We start from the raw sequence: 17552 nt of genomic DNA, 5'->3' as shown, positions 1-17552 counted from the left end.
CCAGATCCCTTAGGGTAGCATCCTTGGAGCTGCATCACAAACGGCTCGATTTTCGGACGTCCGAGCTGGCGGGTTCGTGGCGGGGGGCTCCGAAGATCAGGGATTCCCGGGGCTGGAAATAGTTGGTTTAAGTGGGATCCCGCCGGCAATTAAAGCCGGCGGGATCTCACTTAAAGCAACTATTTACATAGTTCAGGTCGTTTGCAGACCTGATTGACATGATATTTTAGGAGGGGATATTTTAGGATTTTCAACTCAACTGAGACTGTTTCCCATACTGGGGGAAACACTCCCAGTTGAAATGGATGTGTTGCTGCAAAGGTCCATTTGACAGGTGGTAGGTGGGGGGGGAGACCCTCACTCATTGCAGGAGGCCACTCTGTCACTTTGGACAAAGTTTGGCCTCCACCACCCTCCTCCTAACAACAAAATTCACCAACTTGGAACGTCAACCCCGGTGTGCAGACACATTTCCCTACCTTGCAGACACCCTCAAACGTACATCTTCCGGACGGGGGCCGCCATAGCTGCAGTCATGACCTCCTCAGAGGACGAACAGCCTCGCCGGCCACGCCGTCCACCTCTGACACGTGGTGCTCCACAACACAGTGCTGTGACACATCCACCTGCACAGCAGGAGGGAGGGCAACCGCAGAGAGTGATGCGTCGCAGAAGGCACTACCCTCGCCACAGGGTCTACAGACCGAGGCTCAGCTTCCTGGACCTCTCTGAGCAGCAGTGCGTACGGAGGCTCAGAGTCACTCGACATGTAGTCGTGGACATCTGCAGCCTCCTTCATGCCGAGCTGCTCCCGGCTGGCCCGAGCACCATCTTCTTATCTGTCGCTGTCAAAGTCACCACTGCCCTCAACAACTTCTCCTCCGCAGGATGTCACCGGGGACATCGCCGACGTCTCTCAGTCGTCTGCACAAAAGAGCCCTGCAAATACACCTACACCCACTCTGCAGTGACACAATGGGTGGCATCAGTTGTGGGTCTTCATAGTGATCCTCAGGAAAGGGCATTATTGCACAAACCAGACAAGATTTGCAAAGACGTGGCAGTAGTGGTGACAATACAATATGTAATGTGAGTTGATCAGAAATCAAATATAAGTAAAAACCATGACAAACCCTCAAACACCCTTGTGCATCCCCTTCCTGCTCATGACACGTTTGCCTTACGCTTCCTACTGCACATATGTGATGCATGCCCTGTGGCTGCAGCACACGTAGTGGCAGGTTGGGTGAGGTTGACTGTGAAAGAGATGCATCAGAGGGTGAGTATGAGATAGAGCTATGAGATTGTATGAGGATTGGGTTGAGTGGTAGTGGTGGGATGAGTACTGGCGAGTGAATAAGATGAGGATGAGCTTTGAGTGGGTATGAGGAGTGATGTGATAGAGTAGTGTTGGCAATGCAGAAGGAGATGTGGGTTGGGGGCGGTGATGTGGCAGACGGAGTGTAGGGGAATGAGTAAATTTACTCACTGGCTGACCTACTTAGGTCATTGGAGCGCCTCCTGCACTGTATGCAGGTGCACGATATGTTGGTGGTGCTGGTGACCTCCTCTGCCACCTCGAGCCAGGCCTCCGTGGTGGCAGAGGCAGGCCACTTCCTTCCGTCCGCCGGGGAGAAGATCTCTGTCCTCCCCCTCCTCCTCACCCCATCCAGTAAGACCTGGAGTGAGGCATCATTAAACCTGGGAGCAGCCTTTCCCTTGGGCTGCTCCATGCTGTAATTTTGCCTATTTTCTGCAGCATCAGTCAGTGGAGGACTGCCCCTTTAAATAGGGTTCCTTCAGCTGACAGCCTATGATGCGGCTGCGCAGTCTGCCCGCTGCGCAGCTTTCCAGCGCGAAACCCGGAAGACAAGGTAAGTACCTTCAATCAGGCTGCGATCGCGTGCGGAGCACCCCAAATTCACTGGGCGCGCTACCCACGCGCCCAGTCGACCCCCCGCTGCCAAACCGCCTCCCTCCTAAAATCGAGGCCAAACTTTCACTTCAACAGCTGATTCTCTGCATCTAGGGACTTAAAGTGTATGTGTTTGCATATGCCTGGCTGCACCATTGTTTTGGGAATAATTGGAATGCAAATTTAACATGTGCATTTGAGATCTTAGCACTAATTGCGACTGTGCGATTGTCTGATTTGGACCTCTTATAGTGGCAAATTGACATTCAACTCGGTAAAACAAATTCCAGATCCTGCCCCCTTGTTGGACTCCTGTGCGGTAGATAATAACTGGACTTACCCAATTTATGCTCGAATTTGGATTTTGGAATTTGCATGCGAATCTAAGTTTGTGTCTTTTTTATAAAAAACTGAACAGTTCCCCTTCCCCCACCCCCTCCTCCTCCTCCCTCTCCCTCTCCCTGGACAGTGGTGGTTCACACAGAGCTACAGTTCCAGGGGCAAAGGAAGCCATCATATACGCCATCTAGGTGGTCATTTTTTTAAGTGTGAGCGTAGCCGGTGAGTGTCGGGAAGCTATTTAATTGTGGGGAGCTTCACAGATGAGTCTGATGCTGTACTTACCTGACACTGTTCCAGCTGAGGGAAACTGGATAATGCTGAGAAGCAGAACCTTGACTGCCTGCTTTTCTATCTGCCTGTTTAGTCCAGGGTGCTGAGACCAATTCTAACATCCCAACTGCCACCCTGGCTGAGATCATGCAACTTGGTAAAGATTATGGAGAGACTCTGGGCTCTCTGTGGTCTGTATAGCTCAGTACCATACTGCGCAGTAGATTTATCTACTAAGTAATTGAGGGAACTTGCAGTTCATAGAAGCATAGAATGGTTAAGGCACAGAAGGAAGCCATTCGGCCCAGCGAGCCTGTGCCTGCTCTTTGTAAGAGCAATCCAGTTAGTCCCATTCTCCTGCTCTTTCCCTGTAGCCCTGCAGATTTTTTCTCTTCAAGTATTTATCCAATTCCTTTTTGAAAGCCACGATAGAATCTGCTTCCATTACCCTTTCAGGCAGCGCATTCCAGATCATAACAACTTGCTGCATAAAAAAGTTTTTCCTGATGTCGCCTTTGGTGCTTTTGTCTAACACCTTAAATCTGTGTCCTCTGGTTCTCGACCCTTCTGCCAATGGGAACAGTTTCTCTTTATTTACTTTATCTAAACTGTTCATGATTTTGAACACTTCTTTCAAATCTCCACTCGACCTTCTCTGCTCTAAGGAGAACAACCCCAGTCTATCCACGTAACTGAAGTCCCTCATCCCTGGAACCATTCTAGTAAATCTTTTCTGCACCCTTTCTAAGGCCTTCACATCCTTCCAAAAGTGCAATGCCCAGAATTGGACACAATACTCCAGTTGTGACTGAACCAGTGTTTTATAAAGGTTCAACATAACTTCCTTGCTTTTGTACACTATGCCTCTATTTATAAAGCCCAAGATCCCTTTCGCTTTCTCAACCTGTCCTGCCACCTTCGAAGATTTGTGTACCTATATCCCCGGGTCTCTCTGTTCCTGCACCCCCTTTAGAATCATACCATTTTGTTTGTATTGCCTCTCCTCATTCTTCCTGCCAATTTTTTTTTTCTTCACACTTATCTGCGTTAAATTTCATCTATTATATGTTTGCCCATTCCTCCAGCCTGTCTATGTCCTCTTGCTATCCTCCTCACTGTTTACTAAACTTCCAAGTTTTGAGTCATCTGCAAATTTTGAAATTGTGCCCTGTACACCCAAGTCCAAGTCATTAATATATATCAAAAAAAAGCAGTGGTCCTAGTAGTGACCCCTGGGGAACACCACTGTATACCTTCCTCCAGACCGAAAAACAACTGTTCACCACTACTCTTTGTTTCCTGTCATTTAGCCAATTTTGTATCCATGCTGCCACTGCCTCTTTTATTCCGTGGGCTTCAATTTTGCTGACAAGCCTATTATGTGACGCTTTATCAAACACCTTTTGGAAGTCTATATACACAACATCAACCGTATTGCCCTCATCAATCCTCTCTGTTACCTCATCAAAAAACTCAATCAAGTTAGTTAAACACGATTTGCCTTTAACAAATCCATGCTGGCTTTTCTTTATTAATATGCACTTGTCCAAGTGACTATTTAATTTTGTCCCAGATTATCGTTTCTAAAAGCTTCCCCAGGTTACATTGACAGGCCTGTAGTTGCCAGGTTTACCCTTACACCCTTTTTTGAACAATGGTGTAACATTTGCAATTCTCCAGTCCTCTGGCACCATCCCCGTTTCTAAGGATTGGAAGATTATGGCCAGCACCTCTGCAATTTCCACCTGTACTTCCCTCAGCAACCTAGGATGCATCCCATCTGGACCTGGTGACTTATCAATTTTTAGCCCATCCAGTATCTCAATTACCTCCTCTTTTACTGTGACTTTGGCAGCATCTTCTTCCTTGGTAAAGACAGATGCAAAGTACTCATTTAGTACCTCAGCCATGCCCTTTGCCTCCATGCGTAGATCTCCTTTTTGGTCCCTAATCGACATGAAAGCGACCAAAAAGGTCCCATAGTTGCATTTTAGAATTTTTTTTTAGAATCATACTGCACAGAAGGAGGCCATTCAGCCCATCTGGCCTGTGCCGACTCTTTGAAAGAGCTATCCAATTTGTCCCACTTCCCTGCTCTTTCCCCATAGTCCTGCAAATTTTTCCTGTTCAAATATATATCCAGTTATGCGTAAAAAGAATTCTCCTCATCTCGTCTCTGGTTCTTTTGCCAAGTATCTTAAAACTGTGTCCTCTGGTTACTGACACCCCTGCCAGTGGAAACTGTTTGTCCTTATTTACTCTATCATAACCCTTCATAATTTTGAACACTTCTACTAAATCTCCCGTTTACCTCTATCAAATCTTCTCTTAACCTTCTCTGTTCTAAGGAAAACAATCCCAGCTTCTCTAGTCTCTCCACATAACTGAAGTCCCTCATCCCTGGTAGTATCCTAGTAACTCTCCTCTGCACCCTCTCCAAGACCTTGACATCCTTCCTAAAGTGCATTGTCCAGAATTGTACACAGTACTCCAGCTGAGGCCTAATCAGTGATTATAAAGGTTTAGCATAACTTCCTTGCATTTGTACTTTATGCCTCTATTTATAAAGCCAAGGATTCCATGTGCTTTTTTAACCACCTTATCAACTTGTACTGTCACCTTCAAAGATTTGTGTATATGAACACCCAGATCTCTCTTTTCCTGCACTCCTTTTAAAATTGTACCATTTAGTTTATATTGCCTCTCTTCATTCTTCCTTCCACAATGCATCACTTCACACTTCTCCACATTAAATTTCATCTGCTACGTGTCTGCCCATTTCACCAGTCTGCGTATGTTCTTCTGAAGTCTGCTGCTATCTTCCTCATTGTTTACTGCATTTCTAAGTTTTGTGTCATCTGCTAATTCAGAAATTATACCCCCAAGTCCAGGCCACTAATATATATCAAAAAGCGCAGTGTTCCTAATACTGACCCTTGGGGGACACTACTGTATACTTCCCTCCAGTCTGAAAAATAACTGTTCACAACTACTCCCTGTTTTCTGTCTCTTAGCCAATTTTGTATCCACACTGCCACTGCCCCTTTAATCCTATGGGCTTCAATTTTGCTAACATGGTTAATAGGAACCATGTAATTAATTAAGTCCACGAATTTATCAAGAGTTAATATATTGGCCCCCAATATTCCCTGTGAACCTTATGAAGTATTCGATTGTTAAGCTTTTCTACATGTTTAGGTTTGACCTGTGAATTATTACTGAATATTTTAAACTTTGGTTCTATCATCGTGTATATTGTCAAAAAGATTGTAACGTGCTCTATGTTATTCACATTTGCAGGTTCCATCCTGTGCCAGAGGCCTATCAAACTCCTGCATCCTCGATGATGCATTTGACAGCCGCCGCTGATCATCCTACAATGACAGAAAGCAATAGCTACAATATACAAATGGATACTCAGTGGACTGAAGCCTCCAATCAGACATTGACTCCTTCACAGCCTCATACTGGATCAACCCAGGCCAATTACTTACAAGCAGACCTATACAACCCATATGGTTCTACATATCCTAGACAACTGGATCCCAGCTATCGCCTCTCTGAATTTTATCATGTGGCTTCAGAAGATATCTATGCTATTGCTGCTCGTGGCCTTCTCACAGATGAGGACCTTTTTCATGCTGGTGTTCTTGCCTCCTTACAAGAGTCTGGAATGGACCAGAACAGTAAAGTGGAAGTACCTAAATCGTCAGTATCTTCTCTCCGGTAAGTAGTTGGCAGTAAAAGATTATTAAGCTGGCAATAAAAGATTATTGGGCACTTAGTAAATACCATTTACACAAATATATATATAAAAAAATTGAGTTGAGGCAGGGTTAGCAAGCAGTCACATTCAGTTACCAGCAGTTACTATTGTCAAAATTATTAAGCACTGAAATCACATGTCCACAGAAAATTTTTTGATCAGATCTCAATAGCAGGCTTCCAAAAATGGTTAGAATCACATTTAAAATAGTATTACTTTAAAAGAAAGTGTTCAGTTGACTCTGATTCTGTTCATGCGCAGGTTTCACATGTTTATTGTCATGATTGTAAATCCCAAGCTCTCTAAATCAGTGGATTTCAATTTTTTTATGTGTGGGGGACCGCTGCAAATATTAAGACAACAATGTCGGCTACCCAAAGGAAACCATTGCTATGGCACAATATCCAGCTGCAGAAATAATCGGTTCAGTTAGTCAACAAATACAGAAATATTCAGAAATCTAATTATCTCAAGAGCCCCCCCAAATACCCAAAGAACTATACACCAAACACCTTTTGCTTACTAGACAGAACATTTCATTAATTGTCTCCCATAGGCATTATTTGAGTGTTTTAGTGAGACTAAAAATTAGTTTCAAGTGGATGCTTATTTAAAATTCCCAGCTAACAGGGTTTTCTCAGGTTGATAATTTCATGGTGCTTGCTGCAAACTCGGAGTACTATATTTGGAAATTAGAAGTTAGGTATCTTTGAATTGTATATTTTCTTACTTTAGAGCACATGACCATGTAAACACAAAACAATTCTTAGGTTTTTGTTCATGACAATCCATATTTATAATAGGTGCTAGTGTCATAGTCTGGAGTCTGTATGCAAGTCCACATGTGTAGATAGAGTGCAGCTGTTCTCTTTAATTGGCAGCTCTCTGAGGTGACTTGGTTATTTTACATACCAATACAGCATCTTTAACATAGAAAATATCCCAAGGTGCCTCACAAGGTGTTCAGTGGATACTGAGCAGTAGTGGATACTGAGCAGGAGTGGAAGAGTTAGAGGAGGTGATTGAAAAGGAAAGATCTGAAGAGACTTTTGAAGGTGGGGACAGTCGTAGCAAGGCAGAGGAGTTTAGGGAGGGAGCTCTTGAAAATAAGTAAAGAAGGCTTGAGGCTTTCTCATTAGGAATGCTGAACGGTTCTGGCTGCAAGCAGGTGTTGGAGCCCTCTGGCTTCCTCACCATCCTCTATGTCATCAGTGTCATCTCCTGAAGGTCTTCATCCTTTGGTACAGCAAACCAATATCAAGCGGAACACTTAGTGGGTTGTTTTGCAGGAATCCACCAGACCTGTCCAGGCAGCAGAATTGTTGCATGAGGACCCCAAGGGTCTTCTCGATGAAGGCTTTAGTCCAGCCATTGATCTGACTGTAGTGCAGTTTGGCCACTGAGCACGGCTCATAAATCCTCTCAAGAGCTCCTATGTGTGGTTGTGGATAGCCCTTGTCCTCAAGCAGCCAGCCTCTCATTTGCGGTGCAGAGCCATGAGTATATGTGGGGGGGAAGGTAAGTAAATGTAACTTTGGGCAATGGGGTAAGATGGGCGATATCGAAATAGCTGCCTATTATACACACCTCATTTTCCTTTCCATTGAAGTCAATGAAAGGGAAAAATCAGGCAGAGTGTATAATGGGCGGCCAATTCGATATCGCCCATTTTACCCCAAAGTTAAAATTACTCCCATTGTGTCAATGAAATGTTTGCGTTGGAAAATAATTGTCACTTTCTCATTGGATTTTATTAGTAAAATTAAAATTAGGCTATCATTTTCACATGTACAGCACATAATCCTATAAGCAATATATTGCTTTCTTAATGTTTGCTTTCATTCACCCCTCTCTCAGACTACAGCAATTAGAACGGATGGGCTTTTCAACTGAAAAGGCTGTTTTAGCGCTGGCTGCTTCGGGAAAGGTGGAGAGTGCCGTCAATCTCCTTGTGGAAGGCCAAGTTGGAGAGGATGCTGTTATGACTGCAAAGGAGAAATCGACATCCAAGTGAATGTCATTGGTACTGCTAAATAATGCCCCCTACAGGTGCAAATGTCTGTACAGGTTCCTGAAAGCAGATTTAAAAACAGCCTTTCTATGCTACGTATGTGTGGGTCACAAAAATTAAACATTAATACAGTTCAGCCCATTTTTATAGATTTGCATCTATGTAGCACTAAAATTGTGACTTAAGTTTCCATGCCCAGTAGTCATTTTTCAATAATATATTTCAGTAATGGTCACTAATATTTATATATGTTGAAAGAAATACTGGGCAGGCGGGAATGGTTTTGATGTTTTGAAATCTGTTTCCCATATGTCTAAGTCAAGTCAGAAATATTTAGCATGAGGCTGAATTGGTGCCTGTACAGTTAATTAAAGAGAAGTACATATTCAAAAAGCATTTCTGTAATAGCTAGGCACTAAATTTGTATCTCGCTGACAGTTTGGAATTATTTGAAATGTCCTGAAGATTGTGAATAAACATTGAAATGAATACAAACTGATTCCCACAAAAATACGACAGCTTAAACCTGGACATATTATTTCAAGGTGAACTTTTTTTTAAAAAAAGCAAATTACATTGGTTGGCTATAGCAGCTTCAATTTAAAGAAATTACAGAATGTGTTGGAAATTTCGTATTTTAATTGAACATTTTGCCAAATTTTCAAATATGTTTCCTCTGCTCACCCTAGAGTCATTTTGATGTAAAAAAACAGATTTTAGTAATAAATTAATGAACAACATTAAACATTGTTCCTTTTAACATTATCTGCATCTACAAACAAAAAGAGATAGATAACAAGGTTCAATCTGTGAAGTGGTTGTAATAGCCGTTTGCTGGCTGCTTGATTCTTCTGACTTTAAAATTTGGTTTTGGTCAGTCAGATGTCTGACTTGCACGGCAGCCCGTCACCACGCTTAAGAAATTCAAAACAAAGTTACTGAAAAATCTATAGAAGTAAGAGTTTCTGTTTGCCTGATAAGATGGAGTGCACACTCTCCCCATAGAGAGATTACAAGTTCACAAGAGAAAAGGCCTAGGGATTCCCAAATATGCAGGTATATTGCTGACGTTCAACCAGTTAAAACCATGCAGTTTACCAGCATATGGTGATGGTAAGCTTCCCACTGTTCTCTAGGACCAATTAGGCAGATCATTGGCTTGAAGTTAGCTGGAGCTGAGTAGAGGAATCACAGCTCCCATCGACAGATCTACTCCTTCAGATGCCATTAGTGGGCCAAGCCCCCTGGTCAGTCGTCATAGTTCCCTGCAGTCAAGCAGACAGGCCTGGTCCATGTATCAGATTATAAGGGCTCAATTTTAAACTTAAATTGCGGGTGCGTTGAGGGCTGCCCAAATTGCAAAAATGCAGAGCGGGTTCGGAAGCCGGCTCCAACCCGCCGACTTCCGAGTTCCCCGCAGACGCACCTGTGTGCGTGCATGCTTCCCGAAACTGGAAGTCCCGCCAGCAATTAAAGCCAGCAGAGACGATAGTTAAAGAACCAAATGTACCTCATTGAGGTACTTAACTTATGACATATTAGATAGTTAGAACAATTTTTTAAACTTACCTGGGCGGCTTTCCCACGGCTTCCGATTCACGTCTGGTGAAACCAGGCGTGAAGGGCTGGATCAGGCAAAAATGAAACAAATAAATTAAATAAAAAACCTTTGCACCAAGTTAAAACACAAAATCAACCTACCTTTCCACCCTGCTCCGATGTCTCTCTCTCCGATGTCCCTCTCAGCCCCCGATGTCTCCATCTCCGATCTCCCCCCTCTTCCCCCAATGTCCCTCTCAGCCCCCAATGTCCCTCTCTGATCTCCTCCTCTTCCACTCTTTCCCCCCCCCCCCGATCTTTTGTTCCAGCGCCGGATGATGTCTCGCTCGCTCTCTCTCCCCCCCCCCCCCCCCCCCCCCCACTCGGTGTTGCAGCTCCTGTCGGCAGCCAGCCTGTCAATCAGGCTGGCTGCCGGGCGCGAAACCCGGAAATAACTTTAATCACCATCAATTACATCGTGATCGCGTTGGAAAAGGTAATTTTTAAAATTCTGGTTTGCCGCGCGCACCTTCACCCACCCTCCCTGCTGTCATCCAGCCTCCACTCTAATATCGGGGCCTAAGAGTCCACCACAAAAGGTTGACTTGGTTCCTATTTTCCATTTCCAGGTGTGTCACCTTGACATCAAAAAGAACCTACCGCCCTTTGCATTCCACACCACCCACTCCAAGAGGGCAGTCACTAGTTGGGTATTAACACCTGATTGGTTAATATTCCAATAACATAATAGAATTTAACACTTCATTAAGTAAAAAGTACCCTGGGACATAAAAGCTGATCAAGAATTTAAAAAACATGTAAAATAAATCATACAAATGACATAGATTGCAAAACTGAATTCTGCTAAATATTCTAAGTAGGGTCCTGTTTTGTAAGAAATGCCACTTGGAATTTATACACTATTTTACACATTTGATGCTGATAACTGGGAGTGAGCTTAGTGGTAGCATTCCTGCCTCTTAGTCAGAAGGTGAAGGGTTCGAGCCCTACTCCAGATAGCTCCTGGTCTCAATACTGGGTTGACATCCAATGGGATACTCGAGACCAGACGGAGTGGCCACTGGCTCAGTGGTAGTATTCCTGCCTCGGAGTCAGAAGGGTTGGGTTCGGGCCCCACTCCAGACAACCCTGAGAAGCGGAGACCAGAGTATCGGCTCTGAATACTGGATTGGCGTCCAGTGGGGGTACTTGTGTGCAATGGGTGCAGGTGCCTCCTTCTTTCCCCCCCCCCTCCCCCTCCTCATCATAAAGAGTAGGTGTGGTTCTTTAGCCTTGGTTGCAGCCCACCTAGGAGAAGGTACAAACTGAAGATAAAAACTATGAGGAAGGCAATGGGAAACCACTTCAGCTACTCTTCCCTTAAAAGTGGCTCAAGAGACTTGAGTTAGGACCTGCCCTAGGGCAGACCACAATGCACAAGCGTTTTTGTGGGGACTCACTGCAGTCAGTCAATTTGAATATGCAAATTACAGTGGAAAGAGATAAGCAATCCACATGTAACCAAATTTGGTTAAATAAGCGACTTCTAAAATAAAATAAATCTTTTGTCTTATAGAGCAATAAAATATTTATTACAAAAATTAAAAATTCAAAGAAAAGCATCAAAAGAAAAACGTCAAAAGACTTAATTTACCTTTTAATGAATATTTTTGACACGCTTCTCATAGTTGGTATAAAACAGTGCTCTGTACATGGAAATAAGTACGCCCTTTAAGACTGTATATGAAAACACAGTGGCACCAAAAGTTGTACATTGTAAATATACTGAATAAGTGAATACTTTTGCTAGCGACCTGCATTAAAAGCCCTTAGTCAAGATACAGTATCTGTGGATAAACAAATAGCAAACCAAATCAGAAACACATGTTGCCTTAATTATGAAATTAAACACTGCACACGGAGCACCATTAAGACACATATAAATCTGTTACAGCCCAAAATGACTGTAATTGAAATGCTACCTTCAAGTACAAATTCAGAGATATCTGTACATAAACACTTATAGTACATTTTCATGCTTTGATGGTGAAATGTCCTATTTATTTTGATCTAGAATTTTAAGTAGCAGTCCTCTTTTGCCTAGTGAGTATTAATTGGATGTGCAATTAATCCACATTTTTTGTTGATTTGCTATCTATTTTAACGTATGCCCTTTAGAACTAAAAATACACAACTTCTAATAAGATTTAAAAAATAGTTTTAGGAATTACTGGTATGTAATGTTCAAATGTAATAGGAAAAGGCAGTGTTCCTTGTGATTAATATTTTGAGTAACGCATGGATCATTTCAATATTCCACCAAACAAAATTTCTAAATTATATTTAATCTGATCATAGGAGAACAAATCTAATGGTTCACTTAAAAAGATTTCCTTTACTATCCCTTACTGCTGTTACCATAAATGTAACAGAGTATCAGCAAAGTATTTTTAATATAATTTAATGAGACAGGATCCTATTTGTTAAAGTTCTCCCAAACATTAATTTCAGTTTTAAACAATTTAATAAAATGCAAACTGATGACAGCTTTCATTCACAAATATCCAATGGAGGTGGCTCTAAAACTGAATATTACAAAGTAACAACACTATTTGTAAAGTACCAAGTCTGTATTCCTTGATCTAATAAAGACACATAATAAAAATGAGAGAAAAATTAAAAATATGAATCTCTGTCATTGTTCCTTCCCTTTGATCTAAAATTGTTTACATTCTAATTGAGTAATCATTACTGGCAAACCTACTTTAAATCAAAAATAAAAGCAAAAACACCCTGAGTACACAGAGATTGTTGGATGATTCCATTCCAAATTTATGAATCTAACAAAGAGTCAATAATCTGTCAAAAAATGAGCAGGTATTCATTTTGGAGAGAACTATATGGAAGGAGGTGACCAAGGGACAGTGTCTCGTTAAACAATTAATTTTCACCATGTAATGAAACTAATTTATCTTTTGAAAAACATAATGTAAACTGATGGCAATAGTATGATTATACAGAATTTTAGAAAAATTAATCTACTTGTGATAGAAAGTGGCAAAGTAAATGCAAAGTAAACATTTTCACAAACATAGGAGGAAACACCAGTGGCTGCCTTATGAAATATTCACCAGAGTTTATGTATATGAAAAAGAAACACTGTATAGTCATCAATGGTGAAACATTTTGTGATACCTATACCATATCTCTGAGATTCCCATTAAGAAAGCAGCCTAGAATGCAAGTCATTTTCAGCACGTAGAGAGGAAAATGCCCGCAGTTGGACGAGGCAAATCAAGTTAGTCCACTGATGTATTACACAGGGGACAAATATACGCTTTATGAACAGTTCCAGTGGTTTGGTAATCTGCTTACCCCAGTTTACCACATGTTGTTGCAGGAAGGCACCACACAGTTTACATTTGTTGACTTTTACATTGTCCGTAATCATTTCTCTTCAGCTTTATGTGCAAGCCTGTGTGAGATAATCTTGTAGGCCGCAAAGCTGCCTCGCTTGCCTCTGAAGAAATTTGGAGGTGCAGTAGAGTAAGGATCTACTCCAGATCCATGATCAGGTTCTGTTACGACAAAGACAACATAGTAAATTCAGTTGGGAAAAAAAAATTAAAGGAGATTTCATTGTACTGTAAGAGAGTTGTTATATAAGAATCCATAAATGAAGAACAAGGTGGCAAATAAGTAACATTAAATGAGGTTAATGTCATGAATTGATTTGTTGAAACTCAGTTTTACATTTTCAATTTATCCATAGCATCATCTGATGGAGTAATTTGGGGGAAGAGCGGTATAGTTTGGAGAATGGAGTTTGAATTCTATGTTTAGGATATTGACCATTGGAGCATAGCATTTTATTAGGGGTTATTTAGTTGCCATAGCAATGTTACTGTATGTATGCATTAATATATAAAATTCCTCTCTCTGCTATTTTAATGATTTTGCTTTTCAATATAAATGGGTTAACTTTCCCATTAAAATAGCAGAGAGAGAAATTTGATATGAATGCGTAAGGCATTCCTATGGTAACATCATTCATGATCATTTTCAGACTACACTTTTAAAATTTTGACAGCTGAATTAAAACCCATTAAAATCCTATCCGTACAAGAGCATCACTTGCAGTCAGGTCCAGGCTTTTGTCGTTGCAGCAGGGATTTATTTTTAGCAAAGTTTGTAGAACGGATAGGAAATGAGTAGGTTGTGATCTAATGGGAAAACCCGGGTTTGACACTAAAGGAGGGAAATCAGTCTGGGTCTTTAAAGACCTAAAGATGAGGTAACTTGATTAGTCTGTTTCATTGCTACGTTCTTAAGCCAAAACAACTGATTTCACTTGTGTTGATTCTCTCATTTTTAAAGAAAATTATGAAAGAAAAAAAACAATATTTTATCAGATTGTACATTTTATCAGATTTATAGAGAATTGGGGACCATCTAAAATTATAATTTATAAAGAGTATTCTTTGCTTATCCTTTATCAAATGTAAGGAATCTTACAACACCAGGTTATAGTCCAACAATTTTATTTTAAAATCACAAGCTTTCGGAGATTATCTCCTTCGTCAGGTGAGTAGTGAATCTTTATCAATCAGCCTTATCCTTAGCTTATCCTTTATCAATCAGCCCTTTCCACCCAAAATTTGATGGATATCTTAAAAAAAAAAGTGCAGCTCCCTCAGTTTTCGTGTATATGTTACGGCTTCAGCAGTCAACAATAGTGCACAAGCCATTATTTCGGAAAAAAATAATTTGACCTGTGACTTTTAAGTAGGATCAGGTAAATGCAATAAACTAATTTTACAATAAAAACAGAAAATGGCAGGAATACCCAGCATCTGAAAAAAGAATGGTTAATGTTTCCAATAGAGCACTGAAAAATTACTCTAGCAAATCCCTTTTTAGGACTGACCAGAACAAAAGGGTTGGAAGTCAAATATGTTAACTACTGATGTAAAGCAATTAATGAAATTAATAGCCTGAAACATGAATCTATTTTTTCTCTTTTCAGATGTTGATGGACCTGCTTGTGTACTGCCAGCATTTTCCAGTTTTATTTCAGATTTCCAACACTTCCACTTCAGTTTAACTGTGAGCAATGTGAATCCAGGTAGTTTTTGTTTAAAACACCATGTAAAGACATCCACAAACAATATTATGAATAGGTTACAAATGAAGAAAAAAAGTCTGTCAACACTTCTAGTGTTAAAAAGGAGGTAGGCAAGATATTGTTGAGTTGCCTTTTTAACAAGGAGTAGAAACAGCCAGAGTCTTCTCAGGAAAGAAGCAAAGCAGGAATAGGAGCAAGTCTCCAAAGCAAAGTCAGTCAGTTCATTTTATTTAAGACAGCGTTCAGTTGACTATTGAGATAGACATAGTCTGATAGACGTGCTCTATTGAAATGCCAGTATCTGTGACAGCAGATGAAAGAGAGAGCAGTGTTATTTTTGTAGAACAGATCATTTCACTTTAATAGGTTCAGCACTTTGCCATGAAGAGAAGGAAACAAGGAAAAAAATGCATTAAGATGTAAAGTAGAGCTTGACAAACAGGTTGAGCGATTGAAGTTTAAATAAAAGAGGCAGCAACCATTTTGCTGAGCTCTGATAATTTAGTTCATGAGATTTATTGTAAGTTTTACAACACCCCTGCATGCAGGGTTAAAAAGATAATGGGAATTGATAGAGTTAATTTAAAAAAATCTTACTGCTAAGTGCAGTACCTACTGAGAACTTAATGTATCTGAAGTAAAATGCTGTCTTTGCTGGACTAAAATTTCCAAAAACATATTTAATGAATTCACTCAGTAAGAAGTCATTTGGCTTTCTTATTTTTGTTACTTAATATCAATAATGAAAATACTTATATAGTTAATATCAAACCATTCCATACAGCGTGCTGATTTAGAATGTGATGTTGAACTCAGTTCAGCCTTCCGTGGTTTCTCAAGACTTTGTTTTTTGATGTTGTTTTTACCTGATGTTAAACCCATGTCGTGAAGAACATCATGAAACCCAAATGACTACACAAAATATAAATTCACAGTACATAACTTATTGACGAAAAATTGTAGACCTTCCTTGCATCAGTGAAACTTGACCAGTTGAGCAATACAATACTATGTTGGTATTTTGTTTGCAGAACAGGGTCTATAAGGTTTGAACATATATTATATTTTAAATATGTACATAGTTTCTTTATGTGTATTGTATTAAAAGTTGCAGTTTCCATTATTGGCCTTTTGTACTCTGTTTGAATAGAGCAAACACTTTCCTGTCTCACAAAGGCTGTGTTGTAGTAATATCACAACATTTTTTAACCAGTTCCCAAAGTTTAATACCATTATAAATGATTTTGGCAATTATAATTATGATATGCCCATCATTAAAAACAATGTCAAATTTCTCTGCCACAAATATATTCTTTGGCTAAATTTAAATACATAGGTACTACAGCTGAAAGATTATGTGGAGGAGCTTTAAATATTTATTGCAAAATCTAGATCACAACAGACAAAAGCAAGAGAGACATGGAGCTCAGTTTAATATTTAATACCGTCACAACCATCTATGTTACTGTTTATTGTTTGATTTGCAACATTTTAATGCACATTTTAATTTTAGTTAAAATATTTGTGTCCATGTGTTTTTGTACTGCACCTCAGTTTTACAAAAAAATATTTTGCTTGTGACAGAATTAGTCATCTAATTGTTTGGGGAAGTCAGTGCAACAGGCTTTTTACACAGAGAATGCACATCGAGTACTGCTGGCTTGTGTAGATTAAACTATCATGTAGCATTGTCATGGCTATCATTTTTAAATCACTGATGATTGTAGAATTTTTAAAAATAATAGCATAAAAATACATTGAGTCTTATTTGTAGTGACAAGATTACATGTCGATCTTAGTATTTAGAATGGTTACAGGGTAAGTGTAAAAGATGGGGAGAAGCAAGGGGAAGGCATCCCAATGGAGTGGCAACAGAGAGCATAAAGGGGCAACTATTCTTCTGAAATGCACATTACAATTTCATGTGTTGCAAGATATGCTTGGAGGTTTTTTTAAAAAATGTATTTTTAAATAATTTTTCCTCTTGTCACTTAAGTGTTCCTGGGATATGGTTCCAAGGTCACCAGTCTTCCTTCAGTACCTTTGCAGCAGTTGTTACTTTGTTTGACAAGTTTCTCCCCATCATCCAATTTTAGCCACTTGACCCACTTCTCCTGAAGACAGTGACTCTGCAATGTGGTTCCATCACGTACCAGAAGCCAACCATACTTCTCCCAAGTAGCCATTCTTCATGTGTAAGCCTAGACAGTGACTGTCAAAAGGTTATTCAACCATGGAAGGGTTCACAGTCGAGCCCTGTCCACACAGGTATATTTTCCAGCAAGGGTTATTTGATAGCAACCATGAACAGGAACACTTAGTGATCGCTATCCAGTGACCCCTGCATGTGTGAGTACCAATTAAGATTGGATTAATTTCAACTATGATGCCCCCCAATGTTGAGTAGCTTGCTTCAGTGTCCTCCTTGCAGGCCTCCCATCCTCTAACCTTCAACTTTTCCAAAACTCAGTTCTCAGATCCTGTCCTACACTCAGTCCTGCTCGCCCATCAGCCTCATCATTGGCTCCCTGTCCCTCAATGTATTAAATTCAAAATCCTTATCCACGTCTTCAAATCTCTCCAC

The 17552-nt window shown here is 40.5% G+C and overlaps 2 protein-coding genes across 9 annotated transcripts in view; one reads left to right on the top strand and one right to left on the bottom strand.

The window, feature by feature from the left end:
* Window positions 1-16091, top strand: part of rhbdd3 (rhomboid domain containing 3) — a 37046-nt gene extending 20955 nt beyond the window's left edge. For 4 of the 5 annotated variants that reach the window (XM_068005901.1, XM_068005899.1, XM_068005903.1 and 1 more), the window contains 2 exons: window positions 5828-6253; window positions 8151-9049. In XM_068005901.1, the coding sequence (XP_067862002.1) occupies window positions 5828-6253; window positions 8151-8307 (583 nt within the window). In that variant the 3' untranslated portion in view covers window positions 8308-9049. Of the gene's footprint in view, window positions 1-5827; window positions 6254-8150; window positions 9050-14869 lie in introns of those variants that run through there. The other variant, XM_068005900.1, reaches the window with a different exon arrangement.
* Window positions 11500-17552, bottom strand: part of emid1 (EMI domain containing 1) — a 323148-nt gene continuing 317095 nt past the window's right edge. For all 4 annotated transcript variants that reach the window (XM_068005893.1, XM_068005895.1, XM_068005898.1 and 1 more), the window contains one exon: window positions 11500-13421. In XM_068005893.1, the coding sequence (XP_067861994.1) occupies window positions 13291-13421 (131 nt within the window). In that variant the 3' untranslated portion in view covers window positions 11500-13290. The remainder of the gene's footprint in view (window positions 13422-17552) is intronic.

Source organism: Heptranchias perlo, chromosome 25 (assembly GCF_035084215.1).
Source record: "Heptranchias perlo isolate sHepPer1 chromosome 25, sHepPer1.hap1, whole genome shotgun sequence".
NCBI lineage: Eukaryota > Metazoa > Chordata > Chondrichthyes > Hexanchiformes > Hexanchidae > Heptranchias > Heptranchias perlo.
Note: the sequence above shows the minus strand (reverse complement) of the source record. Positions and strands in the feature narration are given on the sequence as shown.